General features: G+C 39.6%; 1 protein-coding gene across 3 annotated transcripts in view; it reads right to left on the bottom strand.

The window, feature by feature from the left end:
- The window catches only part of ralylb (RALY RNA binding protein like b), a 126,515-nt gene that overhangs the window by 49,148 nt on the left and 51,092 nt on the right, over positions 1-26,275 (bottom strand). For all 3 annotated transcript variants that reach the window (XM_008396540.3, XM_008396538.3, XM_008396539.3), the window contains exon 2: positions 18,938-19,211. In XM_008396540.3, the coding sequence (XP_008394762.1) occupies positions 18,938-19,193 (256 nt within the window). In that variant the 5' untranslated portion in view covers positions 19,194-19,211. The remainder of the gene's footprint in view (positions 1-18,937; positions 19,212-26,275) is intronic.

The following is a 26,275-nucleotide window of genomic DNA, read 5'->3' as shown; positions in this document are numbered from 1 at the left end:
TTAAGTCCAAATTTAGCCTAAAGAGAAACATCACACCCATCTGATCAACCCGAGAGAAACTTCTCAACTGCAAAGACTTCCTGTTTCCCTGTGGAAAAACATAATGCGACTGGGAGGGTAATTTTTCTTAGTCCGAGTCTCTAAATAATGATTTTTGTCAATAAAAAATGTGGAAAAAATGTATAATAACGCTGTGTGAGGAACAAGTTTTCTAAAAGGACATGAAAACTACAGAAGCACTGAAAGGCAATTCAATTATTATTCATTTATTTATTACAAATATATATTTTCTATGTGTGGCCATTTTCCCACACACAGCAGAAGTTTTCTGTAAGTAAAACCAAAAATTTATAATCAAATAAAATATTTTTAAGCTTTTGTTTTTTTTTTTTCTTTATATATATATTTTATCCAAAAAGTGAGCAAAAAATAATACAACAATACAGAAACATCCAGTGATGTATAAAATCTGACCAACTGTGCTTCTACGTTAAGTCTTTCTGACTGTAACATATTTTTCTCTGATTTCTGGATCAAACATGTATTTTCTGTCACTGGAATAAAACCACAGACCTTCACTGACAACTGTGCACAGTTTGCTTCTATTCACTTTAAATCAGTTTCATAAAACATGGACCATTGGCTCTTGGTTTAGGGTTGGATCCGATTCCAATGTCATGTGGGCTAAAATTTTAGCTAACATCAAATTGACTACATTTTATGAAAACCTACTAAATTTAGTCAATGTTAGACAACATGCTATTAACAGCATTTAATCTAATATTAGCCTTCAGCTAACATTTTATACTTTGCTATTTTCACACCAGATGGAACAATTTAATGTTATGAAACACAGTAGTGACCCACAACCATTAACACAATCAATAATATTCTTTAGCTAATTTCAGGTTATAACCTGCTCTGCACTAGATGATGTAAAAGTTATTTTTCTTACTGTTTATAGTCTTCAGAATATCAGAAAGTTTAGCTTCAAAAGAAGATTGGAGGCTATTTTACTTTTTTAATGTTTCTGCTTATAACATTTCTGCCTGGAATATATTACTATAGGTCAATATGCTAGTGCTAGCCTGCTACCGTTATTATTTTAGCCTGTTTTAGCTTTTAGCTAATTTTAGCTTTAACATGGATGTTTTCAAACTACATGGAGTATGTTACTAGGCCAAGATGCTAGTCTTGACCTACAACAGTGGTCCCCAAACTACGGCCCGTGGGCCGGATCCGGCCCACCTCCTGAACAATACCAGAGAGCATTCAGATTTTTTTTCATATATTGTATTTTCCGGTTTATATGTGGATTTTTCTTCGTCACCCACAGTTTACAGGAAGTGTGTCCTGTAAACTGTGGGTGTCATCAATTTTTTTTGCATTGCTGCCATCTGTTGGAGTTTTAGGGAACTGCTTGACTTTTATGTTATTTAATGTTTGCTAGCGGTAGAGCAGATGAACACACGTGTTTGTTATGAACGCCATTCCAGGTCGAATACTTCAAAGCAACGCCTGTAAGTATACTTCAAAACAAGCATTTATGTTAACATATGAGTAATTCATGTGTTAAAGTAACTTTCCCTCAATGGAATATATACTAGTCAGTCCCAGTGACCGTTTCACTAACGGTTTTTGCCCATGTGCTTTCGGGGTGAAAATCAATCGAGAAACCCCCACCCCCCGTTTATCACAGCGCATGTTACAAACTGACTCCGGCCCCCACCAAAGAAGGGAAAAGTCATGTGACCCTCACAGGAAAAAGTTTGGGGACCCCTGACCTACAACTAGCGTTAGCTTTTTAGCACACTTCAGCTCTTAAACTGTTGTGACCTTACAGATATGTAAACAGTGTTCTGCACAAATTTCCAATATTCTTTGGGTGGAATTTTTGCATTGACCGAAAGTTTTCACTCCTCTTACAGTTCATCTCCAGTGTTTGTGTTTCACAGGCTTTGGCTTTATTCTGTTGCTTCTCCATATTTCGCACATTTCTGCATGTTTTCTGCAGTCGACTTCAAATGCTTCTGCAATTTTCACTGAAAATATTCATCTTACATTCACACTGTCTTTTCCCAGGAAATGCACTTTTTTTTCTAGCTGCAATTGGGATTCACACAAGCATTAATGCCTGCCAAATCTAATTCAGCTCTGACGCTATCTGTGTCGTGGTCGTTCATCCACTCAGCAGAGATAATAGAAGCCGCGCAGGGTGGCTGGGGTTAGAAAAATCCAATACGCATACAGTAACGTTTCCAGGACGTAATGGAGCTAGAAGACAGAAGTGTTGCCTGCTGAATGATTTTAAGCAAACGGCCGTGAAAAGAAAGAGCGAGGCTGATGGATCTCACTTCATTTCTCGCTCTGACCTCCTGGATCTGAGATTAACGAGGCTGTGAATCCTTTGGCAGAGCTTGAAGAGCCATTAAAACAGTGAACAATGTGAACTGATTTAAGGGCATTTTAGTCTCTAACACAATAATGTTCAATCTTTGGGATTATAGCAGGAAGCAGGAGTACCCAGGGAAAACACCAACTTAAAGTCTATCACACAACAGTGCCCGAAAGATTTGTGTTCAGTGAGAAAAACAAAGAAATTTCAATATATATATATATTTGCACTTTGCAGCAAAATCAGAAAGTTAGGCCACAATTTCTCCAGTTAAAAATGCAAAAACAATTTTATTGTGAATAAAATTCACAATTTTATTGTGAATTCTTTTCTTTTAGCCTGCTTAGCAACAAAACATGCATTTTAATTAAAAACGCCTGAAGTTGTACATGCTGGTAAAGATTTTAGTTCATTCCAAACATCGATAAAAATGAGCAACATTTGAAAACCCTAAACTGCATTTAGCCAAGTGTAGTTATTCAATGTGACAAAAAAAAAAATGGTTGGAGATTTTTGGCCCTACTTACCATGACACTAAAATGAAACAAAACAAAACAAACAAAAAGATGCAGCTAATACAAGAAAAACACTTGTTTTGTACCTAAAATTTATTATTTAAGATATACATTTTTTTATTTATTAAAAAACACAAAAAGTCATTTGTTGAAGTACCGTTTAAACCATTTTTAAAATGCACTAAGGAGCCACAAAAAGCTACTCCTAAGCCCACAAACGGCCCCCAGACCACCCTTTGGACAACAGTTCTGATTCACTCTTTTTTATTTCAGTATTTTAATCGAGCCACACTAAAATGTTTTCTAGCATGAATTGTCTTTTTTTTTTATAGATATTCCACAGCAGATTGATCAGATTTGATTATAGGTCACTCAAAAACCTCTAAATTGGTTTAGTGAATCATTAAGCGGTACACATGTTCACTGGATCCTGAATAACCCAACGATTCTTCATCTATAAAAAATATTCACCCCTTTGGACACTACAGTTTTTTATTACTTTTACAGGTCAATCACTTATAAAACTATGGCGTATTGGGCCACTGCAAATAAAAAACTAACAGGAGAACATTTCTGCCAAAAATAACATGTTTTTTTAGAACAAAATGAAATTCATGAGCTCCAAAAGTTTAAAATTTGCTAGAAAAAAACCCCTAAAAAAGTCTAACCTAAAAATATTTTCAACTACAATGGCCCTAATGTATATATATGGATATGTAGGCCACTGCATTGAAAACCTCCTGGTTATTCCACCAAATATTGATTTCTGAACTCTTCCTGAATTAAAACATTAGTATTGTTGTTTCTAAATGAAAATAAGCTTGTTTAATTTATTTTTAAATTATTTATTATTATTTGAGGTCTGAAAGCACTGCAACTTTTTCGCTATTTTGACCATTTCTCATTTTCTGCAAATAAATACTATTTATTTGGACTTTCAGAGACATGTAAGTAGTTCATGGAATAAAAAACAATTTTAACTTTACTCAAACATATATACAAAGTAAAACTAGAGAGCTGATAAATGAAAAGCTCTTAGTTTTTTTCCATGCATATATATATATATATATATATATATATATATATATAAAGTGATGGATGGCTGGGAGGTTCGGTGCAGGACATGCACAAGGTGACAACAGGAAGACAGCAGTGAGGTGTGCGGTGGGAGCGTCACATGGTTTCATGGTTTCATGGTTTCATGGATTCATGGTTGTGAAAACATCTGCAGCAGCCGCTTTGTTTGCAGTGGTGATGGACAGGTTGACAGATGAAGTCATGCAGGATTCCTCATGGACAATGAAGTTCACAAATGATCCTGAGATCTGCAGTGAGAGTGAAAGAGAGAGAGGTTCATCAATTTCATCTGGATTCTGTGAGAATGTGGGATGTAAAACAATGTTGTATAAAAGCACAAGTTAGAAGTAGAAACTTGTTTTCCCAGCTGTACAGCAGTATTATCAGCAGTACTGGTTTATGGATAAAAATAACATAAAAGAGTAGAACTATACTAGCAGGAAGAGAGTTGGCAGGTAGTAATAGTAGCATCATTTGTATTGGAGTTATTCATTCATGTTTGTCTATTATTAAAGTACTAAAATGGGAAAACTTTAATAGGAGATTCTAATTAGATTTTTATGTTTGATTTCTAAAAAAACTATTAAAAGTGTATCCTTTTAAATAACCAAATCCTTGATTAAAGTAGGGTTATTATTGTTTCTTTTTCCAAAACAGCACCTTTTATATTCTTTTGATGTAGGAAAATAAAGTAGAAAAAATGACATAATTTTATGAAATATGATAATTTTAGTTGAGTCAATATAGCTGAAGCACTTATATCACTTTAGAATGTAAAATAGGAACTCTCAAAGTTTTGAGATAATACTGTAATCATTGTTATATGCAATATATTGTATAAATATTTCACAAAAAAAATGCATTTGCATGACTATAAATCAGTGGTTCTTAACCTTTTTTGAGGTACTGAACCCACCAGTTTCATCTGCACACTCACTGAACCCTTCTGTAGTGATAAATAAAATATGATTTTTTTTCCCCCAAATTCAAGACATAGGGGTGATCCAACTTGAGTCTAGTTCACCCCAAGATCACTAAGGCTTCTTAAAAGGTAGAGTCTCTGAGCACAGTTCTTCAAAATACAGTCAGTGTTTTCAGCACAGTTGAGCTGACTGTCCAGGAACGACCCAAGGTATTTAAAATTTGCCACAGTTTCAACAGGTTGGCCATCGAGAGAAACTGGAACCACTTTAAGGTCTTTAGATCATTTAATTAGCTCTACATTCTTAAGAGAATGAAAAATTTATAATAAATAATAAAGACTTTGCGGTATTCTGATTTAGTAATGTAATTATATTAGTTGTGTTACCACCCCCTCACCACTAGAGGCAGTAGCAACCCCGAAAAGATGCGACTAAGGAGCAGATTTAGAAGTACACCGAAAGCTTCAGAATTTGGTAAAAACTGTGAGAGTGGAGCTCCTTCAATCAGCTCCTCCACAGCTCTGATTGGCTAAGCAATGTAACGTGATCCTCTGATTGGCTAAGCAATGTAACGTGATCCTCTGATTGGCTAAGCAATGTAACGTGATCCTCTGATTGGCTAAGCAATGTAACGTGATCCTCTGATTGGCTAAGCAATGTAACAGTGATCCTCTGATTGGCTAAGCAATGTAACAGTGATCCTCTGATTGGCTAAGCAATGTAACAGTGATCCTCTGCAGCAAGTGATGGCAAAGCGGGGCATAAAGTCGTGATGACGGCAGAGGCTCCGCCGAACCCCTGAGACCAACTCATCGAACCCCTGGGGTTCGATCGAACCCAGGTTAAGAACCACTGCTATAAAGTGAAAAAAAAGTAGAACGGAAAAGAAATGAAGGAAAAGGTTAGGCATTAACCAAGCAAAGAAGAAAAGGAGGAAAATATAAAGAAAAAAAGAAAGTTGAGTACAAGGAAGGAAAAAAGGACTTGAGAAAGGAAGGACACAAGGATGCAAGAGACAACACAAAACAGGAAGGCAGAAGGACAAAAGTAAGGACGGGCAAATGGAAAGAAAGACAAATAAAGTATACGTATAAAGAAAAACAGGAAAAAGAAAAGTAGGACATATGTAAGGAAGGAAGAAAATCCACAAAAAGTAGGAAAAACGTCAAGAAAAAAAGGTCACGAGGAAGATATGAGTGGAAACACAAACCAGAAAGTACTCAAATCAAATTCCAGACTTTTACAAACTGTTAAAACTCAGAATAACAGAAAAAAACCCAAATATAAGATTTTCACCGAATAAAATTACAATCTGTGCAAAATGGCAGCGTTGTAACGCACTTTAAAGCCAGTCGGGGCTGTAATAGCTAGCAGCCACCACAGGGTGGCAGTCTGCCACCACACATTCAAGGCCAGCCTTCCCAGACAAAACGCTGCTTCCTGCCTCCATCAGACTCATGTAGCTGACATGCGACTGCGGCTGTCTTGACCCATCATTTCAACACAAATTAATACCTGATGAATTTGCCTTTTTTATGATAACAGGCGCTCGTCTCGGCCGGGCCTCAGATTTCACTTGACAGGACAGGCAGCACAAAGACAGCCCATCCTCCTCAGTTAGACGAGGCCCATAAATCCAGACAGAGCTCATTAATAGTTCTGTCACACAGGTGGGCTACTAAGCAAACGGCGACACACTTTAGGTCCTGGAACCCATACGGTGCTTAGGTTTCGCACTAAACCACTTGAATTCACTTTGTTTTGGATTGTCCACCAATTTAAAGATTTATGATGTACAAAATACCCGCTTCATAATTAGCCTTGAAACCTGTTTCCCACCTTCTTCGTCGCAGCGTAGTAAAGAACGAGCTACGAGGATTGGCCAAGGTCAGGACTGCTCCTCTAACCAGCTGCTATCTGCGTCCGTGTAGCTGCCGCTTGTCCGTTTCCCCTCTGAGACACAACAGCCAACATCTGTGCGCTGCGCTCCCCACCTCCCAGCGCTTATTATTAATAAGGACGTCTCTGGTCCCAGCAACTCAACTCTTATCTGAGGCGAGTCTCAGCGAGTCAGCAGACAGTTCAGTGTCTTAATCAAATCTGCTGAGATTATGCAAAATATTCTGGACACTTTTTTTCCCAAAGAGGTCAGTATAGGTGGAAGTCATTATCCTCCCCTTCTGAGTGATGTCCCTAATTAAATCCATACAGTCGCAGAGAGGAGGTTGATAAACCACAAGAGGCTGAGTTGAGCATAATACTTTTAAGCTTCCAGATAAGATTTTAATAGAAATAGGAGGCTGTGAAAAATGTATTTAACTAACGAAGTTCTGGTTGTTATTTATCAGGAAATAAGGTAGGAAAATGATCTTACAGCTGGTCTCAGCGGGTCGTGTGTCTACATGCTTTGCTTCTGTAAAGCTTTCCTTTGGGTGACTCTAATGCACCAGGACTATTAGACTTTTTGGGATTGTTATGTTGAAATCAGAAGCACGAATGTATGTTTTAATGGATTTCAGAAGACAGGTGAATATAAAGCAGGAAATAAACAAACTTTGAGTGTCTAGAGAATGAAATGTTTGCAGAAGCATCGATGTTAAAGTCTGACCAAAGACCATCTGTTAGATTTAGGTCTGGACTTTGATTTGACTTTCAACGAAAACACTCCATTGTAGGTTGTAATGTGCTTAAGAGGTGTCTTGAGATTTGACTCAAGAAATTCCCTCCCAAAGTCAATGTCATTGGAGTTGGAGGTTCAAGTAGCTGTGGGATGATCCGTCTTTGCCTGATGATCAAACTATTTGACTGAAGTCTTTACTGGTTTCCACACCAACCATCAAACCACTCCATGTCTGATCTATCCTAGATATTCACCAGCTGCACGGGCGTCCATTACAACCAGTCACCTAATGCCCAGAGTGTTGCTGGTCTTCAAAAAGACGACAATGAAAATCACGTTTTCATAAACTCAGTTTGATTTGGAAACATAATTGTTAAATTTTCAGTTGCTGTGTTTCACTTTCACATCGTGAAAAACCTGTTCCCTCCCTGGCCTGTGGTGGCGCTGCACCAAAAACTACTGAAGGAAACAACACGAAGAAGTTGTTCATGAAGTGAACACACAAAATGTAATGGCGTCAGATTTCAGTGAACGTAAGATTTCTCTTTTGTCTTTGGTAAAAGATCACAACCCATTTCGACTGCAAGTGCCACACTCTCGCGTTTGCTTTTGTTGTATTTACCCAGAATGCAGTGCACTATAGTTCGCTTCCTGCTTTTGAAGTGGTCTCTGGTCCGGTTGGTGTACACAAAAGCATTCAAACTGTACAAGAGTTCACTTTATTTGAACCGACACCAAGGTTTTTAGGTTCATATCGGAGTTAGGGTCACAGCTCCCCAGACGAACTAGAGTTTGACTAATGCAGACAAAACATGGCTGGTGTGAATTAAGCACTACTTTCTGCTGCTCTGCCACATGAAATCCCAATTAAATTTTAAATACATTAAGGTTTTTCGTCGTAATGCAACAAAAGAGATTTTGCTGGATTCTGTTCAAAAGTGGTAGAAATAGTTTTTCTGGTGCAGAAAAACTTCATGCATCAAACCTGGTGTGACATATATGAAAACACTGAAACTCCCTGAATCTGGATTTCCTGCAGCAGGAAGTGGTTGCAATAAGTCACCAGTCCTCATATCTGCAGTGTAATTAGTATGAGGGAATAAAAAAAGGCTGGAAGCCAACAACTGAGAGTGAGGGAGCAAAGACATGGAGGGAGAGTCAGTGCAAAGTCAAATAAGGAAATTTGGGAAGTAAACACATGAGGGAGCATCATACCGCTCTGGGCGAGGTTATGGGCCGTTTTTAATTTTATTTTGTTAACCCTGATTTGATCCTCACTGATTCTTAAGTCGTGCTCTTCAAGATAAAGGCGAAGAGTCAGAGGGTGTAGGCTTTGGGCCCTGGTGTCCCCGGAAATGCTCCAGGGCCCCAGTAATTACCCCTGCATGTGTAATCACGAGTCACAAATCATCACTCACGCGCTGTACGCTCCTTGTTTCTAACGCCCGGGTTTCTCCTTCGCGTCCTGTGCGTCAACGATTGAATTAAGAGAAGGACATGACGAACCCCCTTCGGCTTGTATGAAGTGTTAAAGGGCAGATTTTCCATGTCTCGGGTCCGTTATGAGGCTGCTCATTTCACAGAGGCTTTGAGTAAAGGTTGCACCACGGAGGTCTTCATCATATCACCTGCCACAAACACACAACCGACTTACTGAAGTATTATCTCCCAGCATGCCCGAGTGAAGAACACTAATCCAATGTAAAAAACTCATTACTTTCAACGCACTTCGCTGAGACTCGTAGATAAAAGTCCCCGCGAATGCATGACTCTTCTGTTAATGTGCTTATTTCAATTACGCTATCCAGTCATTGCCCAAGTTCATGTCTACTGTTCGATCTTGCTTTGATTGCACAGAAGTCCGGCTCAATCAGCCTGTGACTCCTTCATCCGGCTGCATCAGTACGCCCCGGTTGTGAACCTGAACTCTCAGCAGCACAGCGGCATCTTTGATTATGCAGAGATGAGAATTATACAACTCTGAGATCCCTCGTCGGCTCAACGCCTCTCTAAGCTCGTCATCTTCCTCTCCTTTGCTTCTACAGATAGATGTAATATTAATGAACGCTTGCAGAATGCTTGTTAGTCTCAATGTTAATCCTGTTTCAGGCCATCTACACCACCCAGCGCAGAGTGGGCCCCCACAGGCCTATTTAGCAACTGCTATCAGCTAGAAAAATCCCTCAGTCGGTTAAAGGAAAGATGAATTTCCCTGGAATCTGAGGTGGCGAGCTGGTCAGCTGGAAGATATTAGGACACGAATGAAAAGTGATGCATCGTGAAAGGACCTAGCTGTGAACTTCATACAACCACTTTATCACCCTCACTGGTGCTTCAACAAATTTTTAATATTAAAAAAATTGCTGCCCAAACCAACCTGGATCTGTGGGACAAAGTAATCACTCCTCTTGTTAAATCATGAGTTTAGTTTCACTCTTTGCTATCAAAGCTGTAAAATCAAGAAATCTCTTGCATTGAATCAATATCGCAAGAAGCAACGTATCATGTCTGGAGATGAAGAAATTCAAGAACAAATGAGGAAGTGATTGACAAAAGAGCATTACAAGAACATTTAAGACCACAGTGACCAAATTACCCAAATTACTCCAAACTTGACAACCCGTTTAGGAAGTTACAGAAAAACCGAAATGTTTTTTACAATGTACTCACATCTGACACATTTAAGGCATTTTCCTACTGGTCTGCCTTGAACCGGGACGGGTCTCAGTCCGCCTCGAACCGGGACGGCCTCAGTCAGTCCGCCTCGAACCAGGACGACCTCAGTCCGCGGCTCTAACCGGGACGACCTCAGTCTGCCTCGCCTGATTCATTTTTCATAAGCTAATCCAGCCTGGTTGTTTTCAGATTTTTGTACCAACTTCAGGGGTAGGACCAGAACCACCGACAGGGTACGGCCGAAACCGTCGGATTGACAACTGACCGCATTCGTCGATTGGCTCGTGATTTATAACTGCAAACATTAAAGTTTATCTTTAGACCACGGATATGCCGTCTGCTTTCAGAGAGTCAAATCACGAGCAGCGATGCTAACGGCTCGACTCTCTGAAGACTAATAAAGGAGAGAGAAATGGTGAAGCGGAGGTCAGCTTTCTGCACCGACAGTGTGAAACACCCAAACTATATAATATTAACTTGTGATGTGAATTTTATTTTTCTTTTGGATTAAAAGGAAAAAAAAAAACAAAAAAGAAATTTCTGGCGTGGCTGTTTGTTTACATCTTTTGACCTCATTACCTAAATCTTTACCTTAAATTTCACATTGAAGAAAATAAAGTAAAAGAATGTTAATATATTTACACGTGTCGCAAAATAGTCAACTGATCGATGACTTTATCTTTATGTTTGGGCCAGAAATGAATTTTCTATAAGACAAAATGAAATATCTGGGTTTATTTGAATCCATCAGAACCAGAACCTCGACCGTTCAGTGTTGCTGCAAACATAGGCGGAGAATTGACCACAGCTGCTTTGGGCTTATTCCGCCCACAATAACGAGGAACGGATCGCTCACTACCTGGTGTAGAACCGAACCGGACATTAACCGGTAAAGTGCACGACTTGCCGATGGACCAGAGTTTGTGTGAACAAACAACCAGATGGAGATGGAGTCTGTTCGCTTCCAGACAAGTTCTGGTGCAGTTTGCTTCTGGTTTGAATACAGACCAAACCAGCTACAGGAAATATGAATCTTTTCAGACTTAATGAGCCACTGCTGCTGGACATTATGGTAAAAATGAGTGTTGCTAACATTACAGCTGCATCTACAGATTAATCTCAAATTGTACCTGATCCAGTTTTTTCCACAGAGCATCTCTTCTTACTCAGAATGCAGCATCCATTGCTGATGCCATGCCAAAGTTACAGACATCACAAAACTTTCCTTGATTGAGCTGCTCTTGACATTTAAAATGGTATTGCAGTTGTAATTTTTTTAAGAAGTTTGAATTAGTATGAGTTGTAGCAACATTTAATTCCCCTTTGGGATCAACAGAGTGTTTTTGGAAATGTGCACAACAAAAGTTCAACAAGCAATTGGAGCAATAATCATCAACCGCTTGGCTTTGTTAGCAAGACGTAGTCTGCCTGCAAAAAGGCAAAATGTGAAAGAAACCAAACCAAAAACAGTCTTCTTTTGGTCCCGACCAAACAAGCAGATTGAAGGCTTTCCTAGTGTGGATACACCTTAATTCTGATAAAACAGATTCATACGGAGTTGTTAGTTATGTGTAATGTAAAGTATATGTCTCAGATGAGTTTGCACACAGAAAATGCAGCTGAAACAAACACACCCAGACCACCAGAGCCTGTGGAGCCCAGAGTCGACTCTGATTCACAGCTCAGTGTTCCTCTACTGTTGAAACCTCGGTTTCCAATCAGAGAATTAGCCGCAGTGTCTGATGCCAAAATCCACTCGGTAATCCATCTCACTTCCAGTCCACACAGTGGCTCTGGCCCCAGCTAAGCATTTGCCAGAATCTATGAAGCCGAGACTGGAAAAAAAAGAAGCATCTTGCAGCCGAGGTAAATAGCAAGCTTGATCGTCATAGCAGAGAAAGAAGCTTTGGTTTGGCACGACCATGAGCCTGTGTGCAACTCAATACCTGGTGTTATATCTAGAGGCTTTTGTTAAGGACCGGGTCAGGCTAACTGTGCATTCAACGTCCGGGCCTCTCCTTCAGAGCGTGATTAATGAGGAAGCAGACAGACAACCGGGGTGCATTCTAATCACCCGCAAGGACACAGAAAGATAGCAACAGGGACTAAGAGCGGAAGGAGAAGAAATAGATTACATATTGATAAAGCAATTTGTGCGGAGTAGTCCTTTTCTTTAATCGAATGAGGCACAAAGCTGAATTCTCGCATGGCTTCCTGCACACACATGCTCAGATGCATTAAATATTCCTACGGCCTCGGAGGCAAGGGAAGGGACATGAAAGATACCGAGACTTCCTCGTGGGGTTAGCTTTGGCACGGCTCAGTCCAGCAGATCAGGAGGAATTGGCCCATCTCGCTGCAACGCCCACAGGGACTCTCACTCACGGCTGTTCATGCTTCAAAAAACTGGCACTCAAAGTTAAGTTAGTGAAGTGTGCAGCCATTGTAGACACCCTTTGAATTATCCGCACAAATATCAAAGCGGGGAGCGAGCCTGTGAATGCTGTTGGTGAAAATGGAAAGACTTACAACAGCCAGGTGGAGAAGACGAAGGAGGATTGGGCTGGATCGACATTAAAGAAGAAATCCCCCCGGGCTGCGGCGCTCACGCAATGTTAAGCCTGTGATATTTATTCACTGAGTCACACGAGTTTTATACCGAGGTGCTGCATTTTTCTTTGCTGCCTCAACTGCCTAATATTTGTCTAGGTAAGTAGCTGTTTCTTTTAAACTGTCTTTTCATCTTGCAATCATTTTACAAGTGAATTTGGTGTCATGCTGAAGGAGATGGGGCCAAATCAATGTCTTTTTCACAAGGCGAATCAGACACATGAAAGCCTGTTGAATGTTAGCGCAAAACCAGCTTTGTCCTCAGTCCTGCAGCCAACATTCAGGTCTGAAAACAAAGCAATGCACAGTCTGCTTTTTACATAGTTGGGTTCATAGAGTAGTAAACAAAGACGACAAATTAAAAAACAAAAACTACACGAAGTCACATGTAGCTGCAATAACTTCTATTATGTCAGTCTTTTGCCATGCTGTGGACCAAGTTTTCTTTAAAACTCATTGTCTGCAAGGATGCAAACCGAACTTGTCATTTAATTTCATAACTTTTAATGAGGAAACATACGGCGGTTATGGAAACCAGCCGTCAATCATAATGACTGTCAGCGCTCGGTGTAACCGCAGATTAGCAGCGAACACTTTTTACAAGATAAGAAGACTAATGTTCATTTACTTTCTAGGTAAGTATGATTGGAAAGATACCAAATATCGCATTATGGAGAAGGTACGCCGTAACCATTGGTTACCATGGAGACAATGCCGCACCGTCATGTAGCCTAGCATGTATGGAAAAAACTGGTTAGCATCTCGTCTTCTGTACGTTTTTAATGCTGCTCCGGTATAAAGGGAAACAGTATTCATGACATAGTGATTTAAATCACGTGGTGTCAATTCAGGCAATCTGTAATTTAATAACCACGTCAAGAGGGAGGAGGTACGGGTCGGTTTCTAAGCTAGCCGTTTCCAACTTTTGTAAACAAGGCCGTCTGTGAGCCCAACCAGGTGTGTTACGTTCACAGACAAATTAGCTCGACTCGAACATGTAGAAGCCATGAATAAACTGGAAAAACAACTTAAGAAAACAATTTCAGTCGCTCTGTTCAAGACTCTCGTCCCTCATTTCTGGCGTCCATCATGGCGTCTCGAATGATTGAGTGATCTAGTTGCAAAGGGTCAATAGAAAGTGTCACCTATTTCTACAAAGCTACTTCTTGGAGCTCCCATCTCACACACACCTCCCTCCATCAACTCCTCCAGACTAGCAGCAGCAAATACTAAACACCTGTAACTGAGCATCTGCTGAACTTATCATACAAACTACTTCTCAGTCCAACGCTCCTGAGAATGGTTCTATCGTGGAGTAGCACTGATGTGGGAGTATCAGAAAGGGGTTTCTCAAAGAGAGAGAGGCCAATTTCAAAGCATCAGATATAGTTTTAAGTTATTTATACTGCATTTTTATAACAACTGAAGGTAACATAACCTGCTTGATTGTGACACTATGTGCCTATAAAATACATAACCACATTTAAAGACAACAAAAGTCACATTATATATTTACTCTAAGTGTTTTAGCAGCTTAAAAATCAACCCTTTGTGAAAAAAATCTTGATCTAATTTTGATAGCTCTTTTATTTAATACTAAAATTAATTAACAAACAAGGTTTTTCCAAATGATTTTGTAAAGTCATTTTGTTTGTCACATCATGCTTTGTAATTCTTTGTGCAAGGGTTTGCTTTAAAAGCCTGTTCTTGAAAAATAATGAGGTAGTAAGTGTGACTATATACGGCATTCGGTTTCATACTCGTTGAATTTTACGCCACTACCTGTCTCTGCTCATTCCTCTGCTGCTTACTCGTATAGTTTACTCTCACAATCCTGCTTGCTATGCATCCTGTTGGCCCAAAATGACGATTGATTGCAGTGCCACTGCGTTTGTAATCCGCTTAGGATGGATTTTGCATCTAAATCACTTTATTATTTATGTGCCCAACTCTTGCCAATGCCATTTGGAGGCAGGATGATTGGTGATCCATCACACATTATCCTTCACTGTGGTCATTAATATTGTAATGGGATGGACCTTCACCATGAAACTTCCAGGTGAAGGGAATGCAGATCTCTTTAGAGAGGGTCAAGCTACTCAAAATAAGTCCCCATCAGACAGATTATCATGCGTTGTTACTATAAAAGACAGGCTCTCCGGAGATGTCGTTAGAGTCCGAATCTTTCCGGTTTGCACAGTTCCTTTCACCTTTACACACGGCCTCCCTCAGAAAAATGTAGGATGCTATTCTTTCATTGTCCTTTTCCATCAGGACTTCAATCACCTCCTGCCAATCACTCATCGGCCGGCTCAGGGCAGACACACAAAAAGCCACAACAAGACACGGCTGTAATAACCGCCTTCAGAGATGGGAAAAACAAGACTGGAGCTCATTTCACCATAAATAAGACCAGAGGCTCCAGCAATGTTTTCTGAGAGCGCATGAAGCAGTGTGTTTTAACAACAATTAATGCAGAAAAGGTCTACAAATGTTGAAAAATGGATTTTGCCATTGAATATGTTGTTCAGGTCAGCAGTTTTTTTGAGTGAAATATATTATTTTATTGTCACTGCAGCAAAAGCAAGCAATAAAAGGCAGAAGGTTTTCGTCTTGCCATCTTTTCTTTACATTTAGCTATCATTGAGCAAAACAACGTTGCAACGTAATCCTTTCTGGAGGTTGTAATATTTTTGGGGGACCTTGGTTGGTTGCTTTTTTACTCGTTTTCTGACTATTGCAACTATTCAGACCAAAGTTTATAGTTTTTTCAGACACAAACAGTGTTGTGTCAATAAGAGACCAATTTGGATCGCATGTAACAGCACTTTGCAAGCAGACGTTTGTGCCAAAGATGCTGTTCACTCTTGGTTTTAAGATGCATCCAGGCTGATCAGAATCAAGGTACCGAATCCGATCAATCACCTCAGTCATCGGATCCAAATAAACATGCAGTCATCTCAGAGTTGAGGTTTGTTATGTAGCCATATCGTTCCTGTGCAATTCTGGTCAATTCTCATCTCCCTAAAGTGTTCTGTTGGGGCTTTCTCCCATTCACTTGGATTTCTCCAGAAGAATTTCTACTGGGCCAATCAGAGAACAGAAGGAAATGTTATGACATTTTTTGTAGTTTTACTAACAGCAGCAGAGGAAGAGAACAAAGCCGTTCAGTCCATGTCAGTCACGCGTCCAAATGTTGAATTAATGTTAACAGCCATCTTGTTCGGGTCTCTTTACTGGAGGCAAATTCTTGCAAACTTCAAAGTGTCCAACTGGCACATCACACACACATTTGGTCAAAAGGTAGCAAATGGATTAATGTTTAAATCTAAAATTAGTCCACTAAGTAATTGTTTTGTCTCTGGATGAAGCAAAGTGTAGAACAATGCAGTCCAAAAGGAATTTATTTTAAGTTAAATCTAGGACTATGTGTACATCTAACAAACTAAATTAACAAACTAACAAACATTTCTATCAAAATACGTAATTATTATACTAAACCATTTGCTTACTACTGAAAAATGTTTGTCCACATCATAAAGGCTTCTGTATTTTTTTGAGTTTGTCATTTTGTTACATTTAGAGATTTCTTTAACTCTGTATATTTCAGAGCGAAATGCATTTTAAAACATCTTACATCTTGCCTCATGCAAAGCACCACAGAGGAGCAAAATGCAGTTCAGAACAGCATCACACACGGCATTATTTAGTAATGAAAGCTGTTTTCTGAATCCAAGCGATGACGTCATTAACTCCTCTTCAGATTTGACGGAGTAATGGACCATTGAGTTTTTCATTCAGCGCCGGTGGAAGGCGGTGCTTCCAGCTGTGTTATTGTAGAATATTTCATCCCGTTCTTCATCCTGATGCAGACAAACACATTCGGTTTCCACGCAGTCTCATTCCCAGTGGTGGGAGCATGCGATGACTCTGCAGTCTTACGTGTCACTGAGAGGAGAGGCACTTTTTACTCGCCGTTTCTGACCTCCTGGGAACAATTTCTGAAGTCAAAACAGTCGCTTCCTTTTAAAAAAAAAAGTGCCTTTTTCACCTTTTTCTGCCTTCAGTGTGACTGAACTCAGTAAACACGCTCAATAATGTCTTGAAATCGAAAAATATGAGCGCTGTCCCCTCAGAAACAACAATATACGAGCTTACCTTTGAAACCGGCATGCAATCAACTTGCAAGTAATAACACTTTAATGAAATGTTTTTGTGCTGGAAGCCGCATCCTTTGCAGAGGTCCTTCCTCGACCCAAATCATTATATAGCCGATTCATTTCTCCGCTGTGTTATTATTAGAAGGATCAGCTTGAGAGGATGAGGCCGAGTGTGGCTTTAATTGTCAATTAAGGATGTATCTCCCGTCCCTGCCCCAGCCACCTAACTTGTAGATTGACTAACACGCCGAGGGCGCAATCCCCTCGTTGGTGTGAACCAAAATCACTTTGGATAAAAGTTCTTTCAATCTATTTGCGCTCTCAAATAATAATAATAATAATAAAAAAGAAGGCAATAACACACGAGGAATGCAGAATGACTTTTGCAAAAAAATCACAAGCTTTCCTGCTGCATGTATTTTCTGTCTTTTTTATTGGAAAGTATTACTTTTATACCAGCTGGTTGAGTTTTGGTGTCTGTTTTGGCAACAGCATTTCCAACATCAGCAAGTGAAAAGGATAGTTTTGTTTTTTAAGTGAGTTTCTGGTGAAAGGTTACGACCATAAACATTATTTGTGCAAGTTTCAGGAAGGTGTGTGGAGCTCAATAGATTAAAGAACATTTTGAATCCTAAATGTTTTGGCCAACACAATCAAGCAGACAGTCACTGATACCGTTCCCAACGACGGAAAGTAACAAAAGGTTCCTACTAAAGAAGATAGCTGTTCACAGAGTACCGCATGTAAGTCTGTTAAAGGAAAGTTAAGTGGATGGAAAAACTGGAGGAAAAACACCGGCAACCCGAGTCGTACTAAAATAACTGAACAGTGGACATTCACAGCCGCCCATGAATAATGTAATATAAGATGCCACATGAACAAACAAAATGTCTCCAAAATATAAACAGGAGCAAGAGCTCTTTAAAAGTTGCAGCATGTAACTTTTATAAAAATATATATTTACATATTTGTTCAACTACTACTATGTTCTAATGAAATATAATATGAGACAGATTATCTGTGAAAAGATCAAGCTCTTCTCCAGAAATGCACCGCTTCCGGTCAGAAACAGCCAATCAGAGCCAAGAGGAGGGTCTTAGCGCTGTTAGTCAACCTCATGTACATGCTGCTAAATGTGATAGCAGGAAACTGTTTATCTGCCATCATTGTGGCCATGCTAACTAGCCTTAGCATTCCTGGCACACTCAGGAAGAAGCTGTATCGTCCAAGAAGATGATTGACAGCGCTTAGACCTTCCTCCTGGCTCTGATTGGTTGTTTCTAGTTAGTACTGGGAGAAGGCAGATGAGCTTGATTGTTTTTACATTTTATCTGTCTCATATCAAACTGTCACAACATGGTTTTAACAAAATGTAAAATAAATATACTTAAAAAAAATAAAAGTTATATACTCCATCTTTAAATCTGAACAACCAGCATTTTTTAATGCTTTCCACATTTTCCTAATTTCTTTGATATAACAAAAGAGATGATAAATTACCGCCTTAAAATCTTCTGAAACAATCCACTGCAAAGTCTGTGCAGGAGAAAAGAAAACGATCAAACGCTGCACTGCAGCGACATCCCAGGCCACTTAACATATCATGTTCTGCTGTAAATTGTTTGGTACGAGAGCTTTGACGTGCTGTTACCACATTGCTGTTTGGTAAATGGTGAAATCAAGTCCCCCAAGTGGATGATTTACACTTTCCGAGGGGATTTTCTCCAAAACAGCTTGACAACAAACAGACAGTTCAGTGGGTTCAGTACTTCAGAGACAATAGACGTTGTGAAGTGAAAGTCTGAGGAAAGCCTGAGGCATTCGGCGTTCCCAGGGGAGGCAGTCCTGCTCCCGGCTCGGCTGAAATGTTTTCTGTTTCAAGGGGAAAGTGCAGCAATGGCTGTAGCTCTCCACTCGCTCATTAGTTTCAAATGAAAACTGAAATGCAAGAAACGACTCACCTAGAGGCTGTCCAGCAATGATCCGGGCGTTTTCTCCTGCCACGGCGGCTCGGGCGTTCCTTTCGTTTATGTACTGAACAAACGCGTAACCTTTATGCACAGAGCAACCCACTATCTTGCCGTACTTGGCGAAGATGACCTCTATGTCGGTCTTCTTAACGATGGCTGTGTTGAGGTTCCCGATGAAGACTCTGGAGTTGAGGGAACGAGGATCATTCTTATTGGTGACGTTGCTGGTCTGGGTTTTACCAGTCATTCTCCTCCAGTTGCCCTCCTGGGACACAGAGGAAGGAAGGAACGGAAGGGAAGAACTTTAGTGGCTGGACAGGCCAGCTCCAGCTTATTCTGCTCCTGAGAAAAATACACCACACGTTTGATATCATGAACAGCACGATCTCAAAAGAAAATATGAAATGGACCAGATGCTTTTAGCAGAGGGTGTCTAGATTTGTCAGGAAGGGGCACAAACTGTAGAAATGAGGAATTTCATCTAAATGCGCTGATGTTTAGATTACATTGAATAGTGGGTTAAAAGTTGAATAACACAACTATTTATGTAACCAAACAAAACGTGGATCTGTTTAGCGTTTGCAAACCACACAGTAGATTTGTTAGCTGATTAGCTTAGCCTGCTTAGCTTAGCCCTTTCACACATAGAGGTCACTGCAGTGGACAGCTTTCTAAAAGCCATTTTCTTTTGTTTCTTGTATATTTTTATGTTATAAATGCACACAGACCACTGAACTGGACACAAGTGCATCATCCAATACACCATCAACTACTGGCCATTCATTGCAAGTGCAGGAAAGTTTTGCTTAAATCCAATATGGCCGACAGACGAAAAAGCAACTCAGAAGTATCCAGTATTTGAAGAAAATTACAACTGATCACCTAGAATTTTATTTGATTTATTTTTTTAATTCTTTATGCCTAAAGAAAATCAAAAACACTTTGGAAAATAAAACCTTTACATAAAGGATCATAACTCATGCATGGAAGGATTAGCATAGCTACAACGTTACTTTTAGCACTACTATGCTAACGCCATTCAACTTACTTATCAACTTAAAGTCTAAATTATTTAACGACAACAAATTGCAAACAATTGCCTCCTTTTCTCTTTTGAAGAGTTGATTATGCAGTAGAAATTAACCATTTGGCCACAATTTCAACTTATTTTGTTAGTTGGATCTTGAATCAGGTGGGATTTTGTGCTCTAAATTTCTTCCACAGGCTCCAGATGCACTTTGCACTGGTAGTTTGTACTTCTGATGGTTTATTTCTCATTAAGTAAGTCGAACACATTGTACCGTACAAAATCTGGTAAAGAAAAAGATCTTAGTAAGAAATCCACCAACATCTCCTTCACAAAATTAAATGAAAATGAGATTGAAATAGAAAAAAACCAGCATGGAAGTAAAAACTTTATTCAATTTGCTATTTTTTAATTTTTTTTTACCCATTTACATCCAAACCAGAAAAAAAACTTTAAATTTCAGACTTTTCCAGACTGTCTAGGACAGGGGTGTCAAACTCATTATCATTTTGGGCCATATCAAAAATCTGGATGTTCTTAAAGGGCCAGTTGTGCCAGAATATATTGATAAAACCAATTAAACTTTAAAAATATCAATACATAGATTTTTCTCTGGGATTTTGTGATTGTTTTAGTTTCCTTTTTTGCAATCAAAATGACAGATTTTTTTGGTGAACATTTAGAAATGTTTGTAAGACATTTTTACAATATTTACGGTAATGTACGATGTTAATTGTGACTCCTATTATCACTTGCAATATCAGCTACGCATTCAGTGTTTTTGACCAATTTTGAGAAAATTTGCAGTAAAATCTGAAAAAAATTAGAAATTTGTTGATTTTGTGTGAATTTTGCAGATTTGTGAAAATCTGCAAGGACTTATTGATGTAATTTGGACTCTAGAGGGCCAAATAAAAAGCTACGGCAGGCCATATTTGGCCCCCGGGCCTTGAGTTTGACACCTGTGGTCTAGGATCTCTGCAAACTTCTCTGTTTAAGAACGAGAGCAAAGAGTGGCATCATTTATTTCCCGTCTCTTGTACAACTATTACATCTTTAACAGGAGATGTAGAAGTTGAACAATCTGTCATTTGATGAGCTAAGTAAAACTGCAGCACTGCCTCCAAACTAACGCTACTCCAGCAATTACTTATTTCATTTTTATCCGTGTAATACGAAAAGGCCTGAGACTTCATGACACATGCTGAGTGTTTTGCCGGAAACTAAATGAAGTTAGACGCACTCTTGCTGAAAGGGGGTCTTGTTAAAGATCCACTTTAGTTTCTGTAAATAATGTAAAGTGACACACGAGGTCATTGGCCAGTCAACTGTTTAACCAAACCACTGCGTTTTTTGCATGGCTGAAATGTTATTACTGGGCGACTGAGGGCAACACAAGAAGGAGCAACAATATGTGAATGTCATGGTGGATATCTCTGCTTTGTGAGAAGCCAAACGCAGCGGCCGCCCGTTTGAAAGATTTCCTGTTTCAATGCGCATATTGTTGTGTCCTTTTATCGAGTGCAAAATGAGGAGGATGTAATTTGTGGCGCCGTTTTATTCAGACTTTCTGTTTGTGTCAACTCTGCAGCAAACACCGTCCTCTGCTTTTGTTAGAGCCCTGTGCGATTATTTTTACTTTACTGGCTGTTTTTTCTCTCTTCTTCTTCTTTTTTAACGGCCTGAATGTTGTGTTTTTTATGATAGACGAGGAGCTGCAGGATCAGAAAAACTATTCCAGTCCGTGGAAAGGATCCAACCTTACAGCTGTATCAGTGGTAGCTATTATTAAACCAATAGATACAAGACACTCTTTCAATGCTTGTTTTACTCTAGCTGTAAAAATCTAGGTTTTTATGACAGCTTATGGTCGAATTGGATCCCTTTAGTGAATTAATCACTCAGAAGTGGTGTGGAGAAAACACTAAATATTCAATATTTACCTGCTCTGAGTCTCTGTCCCTGACACAGGGTGATAGCAACTACTCAGCTTTGAGACTGAGAACCTAAATAATGGATCCAATCCTTAGTAAATAGGATTAGTATCCAAGGAAACACTGATGTTGGAATATCACGCTCTCACACACACACACACACACACATTTCTCATACTTGTGTCTTTCTTATTTTATTGCACACACTCTTTATGGTAAAACGACTCTTAGTTTATACAACTGAGACAGATTAGCCAAACAGTCTTCTACTATCAGGCACATAAATTTTACTTTGATTTCCATTTTTCCAGCAGATTATTAGTTTTCTTTAACCCAGCGGGGAGAAATGTGGATTTTAAGTGTATTTTGTAGCAGGAGAGGCTATAAAAGACAGAATCCACACCTTTCATTCTGTCAGTTTTAACTAATTTTAACAAAAATAAACAGTTGTGATTATTTGATTAGTTTCTTTGTTGCAACACTGCTTTTTGGCAATAATTCTTACACCATTGGAAACCCACTTATTCCTAATTGGTGCTGCATTTGTAGAAAAAAGCACTTCCTCGGTCGCGCCCATGAAAACCTCGATAAATCCTCACTGCCGATTGACTTAATTTAATAAAGGGCAAATAAAGGTATCAAAATATAAATGTGAGAAAGTAATTGGCTCCTTTGTTAAAACATAAAATAACTGAGTAACCATGTTTTTTTTAGTAAGCCGAGTTTGATTTTTGCAGGTGATTTGGCTCTGTGATCGACAGCTTCCAGCTTTCTGGGTTGGAGATAATGTGGATCCATCCATCCATCCATCCATCCATCCATCCATCCATCCATCCATCCATCCATCCATCCATCCATCCATCCATCCATCCATCCATCCATCCATCCATCCATCCATCCATCCATCCATCCATCCATCCATCCATCTATCCATCCATCCATCCATTTTCTTACACCCTTGTCCCCTAATGGGGTCGGGAGGGTTGCTGGTGTCTATCTCCAGCTAGCGTACCGGGTGAGAGGCGGGGTTCACCCTGGACAGGTCACCAGTCTGTCGCAGGGCAACACAGAGACACACAGGACAAACAACCATACACACACACACAGTCACACCTAGGGACAATTTGGAGAGGCCAATTAACCTGACAGTCATGTTTTTGGACGGTGGGAGGAAACCGGAGTACCCGGAGAAAACCCACGCATGCACAGGGAGAACATGCAAACTCCATGCAGAAAGACCGGGGCCGGGAATCAAACCTAGAACCTTCTTGCTGCAAGGCAACAGCTCTACCAACTGCGCCACTGTGCAGCCCGTCTGCAAAATCATACATTTATTTTCTGAACTTCTCTGTTAACACAAAGTTAACTAAATGATCTAAAAAGCAGAACATGTTTTGCCCCAGTTTCAAAACATTCAAAAACATGATAAATAAAGTCAACGACATTCATCAGTCTGGAGAAAATCTCCAGACTGATGAATGACATGGAATAGTGAGGGAAGCTTTCCAGGAGTCAGTGGTTTCCAAACTCACATCTGGCATATAAATACTGTAGTTATCAAGTATTATGATGTTGAGTGGATGCTTTAATTTTTCATGATTAATGTCCAGCATTGGGATCGAAAGCTGTTTTCACACTGGATAGTCCAGTAGATTCAGTTCGATTTGGGACCAAAATTGCAACATTTGTTACATTTTCAGATGCTGTGGTTTGCTTTCACACTACACTGTCAAAGCAATCCTTTTAAAAAACCTGTTCCCCTCCTCGCCTGTGGTGGCGCTGCAGCAAAAACCACTGAAGGAAATAAGACGACACTGGGCGCAACTTCCTTCTTCATAAAATGTAAACAGAAAGGAAGTGGCGTCGAGATTTAGCGGCTGTTAGATTTCTCTTTTGTAAAATGCCACAACCATTTCTCCTGCTCGCACTAGACTCAGACGTTTGCTTTGTTTGTATTTACCCAGAATGCCTTGCACTGTAAGTAATGTATTCATGTTGAATTAAAACTAACCTACAGCCAATATTCCTTCAGTTTCTGTTAAAGTTTCATATGTTTTTTATTGAAAGAAACTAATCTGGAAAATGAATTATTGTCATTTTGATCTTTAAGATACCCAAATTTTCACTTAACTTAATATTTTGGTCTGCTTTATTCTGTAATTTTTAAATATTAAATGACTGATAATTTTATCAGTCGCTTTGTGCTTGAGAAGACTTTATACCTACTATTTTTTTTACTCTTACTGTTGAGTAATTTCTTGGCCACTTTTTACTTTTACTTGAGCACAAATATGTTGAAATTGTTTTACTCGAGTACAATTTCTGGGCAGTTACAGAATCGTAAACCATTGTTTGGATTAAATCAAAAATATCAGTTGAACATTGCATTTATTCATGCCGTCTTGATCTGAAACAGAGAGGAAGACAGCTTTTCACGGCAATGTGACTAAAACCTAAAAAAGAGATAGGAAATAAAAGCTCTAAGTCAAACACACGGTGACAATGATCTGCAGTTTCATGATCGTGTGTGAAGGTTCAACACCTGACCCCTCTGACCTCTGAATGCTGCTTTTGCTGCCTCATAAATCGGACGATCACCTTCCTCTGTGAGAGCCCGGCAAATGCCTTCAGACTAAATCCATTTTAATGAGTTTTCCCCCCCGTTCTTATACATGAAAACAGAAGCGACTCATCAGTAGATGAGAGGTTGTGACGGTTGTTTTTCTGTACAACAATATGCCTGAGTGATGATTCACGTCTATAATGTTGCTCCAGTTTGTCGCTCCTCTGTGTGGGTTGGTGCATGTGTGGGGAACCAGAGCTGCTCGCAGTCTGTCAAGTGGCCTTGATGTTTATCTGCAGCCGACGTTGAAAATTAATGTGCTTGCAGGTACACGGACGTACATGCTCCCCCTCCATCCTATGGCGGCTCCAACCAGCAGTCTGACACCAACTTCAAATTGATGTTTGCAGACAGGTCACAGCGAACATGACAAATCAGAGCAGAAGCGTTAGATTGCTTCTGTTGTCAGATAAATCAGGAGGGGGTGCTGGTCACGGGGCTGTTTTACAGCTCCGTACTGGCGTACTTCATGTCTGACTCGCTGTTGTTTTCTTAGGGGAAGGACGCACATTTATTTCATCGGTGCTTCTCCATCTGACCTTGGTTTCTTTTCTTTTTTTTTGTTTTTACTAAAATTACAGCCTCCATCAAGCATCTCATTCTCTGACGTGATCACATCGTGATGAGAGTAGGAGATGCATCCAAGAACCGTCTCAGAAAACTTAATGTTTAAGTTAAGCTTCTACTGCCCCTTTATTACATCACGGGGCAGAAGTATGTGTTTTCTAAGCACATGGGGTCATTTTATAGCACAATCAAGTACGTGTGTTTCTTTCAGTTATTATAAAATTGTTATATATATCAAATATAACTTTAAATAAATTAAACTTTGTAATTTAACGCCTTGAAATTGGGCCTCTGTCTCTTTAAAAGCTCCTGCTCTTTCTGAAACCGCACTTGCAGGAAGTCATCACAACGGCACTCCTCTTTTAACCCTTCAACGTTTTGCCAGCGTTGCCCTGAGAAGTAGCTCATATAACGAGCTCAGCAGGTGTGCAGTTCCAACAGGTGTTTGCTAATTGCCGCTGGCTAGTCTGAAGGAGCAGAGTGGTTGAAAGAAGGGACAGAGTTGCTCTGTGCAGCAGCTGCAAGGAAGGCGGAGCTACGTCCATCCAGGTGTTCTGCGCAGCCGAATGGTTGTTATGAAGATCATAAGATTTTTCAGACATGCATGAAATAATCAAAGCAACATGATTTAAAGCTAAAAAACAGTGAATTTTACATCATACTGGCCCTATAAAGAGCAGAATAAAACAACCGCATCCCAGAAGTCTTGATCTTCATTGATTTCTTTTGAAATCAATGAAAATCATCTTTGAAATCGACTGTAGCTTTTGCAGCATCACAACTTGTCGATAAAGAGCACAAAACAGGCAGGTCTTCAGTTTTTCTTTCATGCCAGGATGTTTTTCAAAAGGTGGCGTCTCATTTTAAAAAATGACAAAACACAAACGTCTGACACGCGTTGACTTTTAGGTAATAAGCAGTTAAAAATCAAACTTTTGTACACGGCGCACAAAAAGACAAATGGCTTTTATTCCCGCTACCGTCTGACATTACATTGGAACGAATGTTTCATGTTGTCAGCCAGGATCACCAAAATGATTCCTAGAGACATGATAAGAGACATTTTTTTCCCTCAAATTTAGAAGTGTACTCACATTTCCTAAGTATTTTTAAACTGTATGACTTGGACCAAATGTTTGGTGTTTTTTTTTAGAAAAGTTTCTTACAGTCGTTTGCTG

Source organism: Poecilia reticulata, chromosome 20 (assembly GCF_904066995.2).
Source record: "Poecilia reticulata chromosome 20, P_reticulata-male-v2, whole genome shotgun sequence".
NCBI classification, from domain to species: Eukaryota; Metazoa; Chordata; class Actinopteri; order Cyprinodontiformes; family Poeciliidae; genus Poecilia; species Poecilia reticulata.
This window is presented reverse-complemented; position numbering and strand designations above follow the sequence as displayed.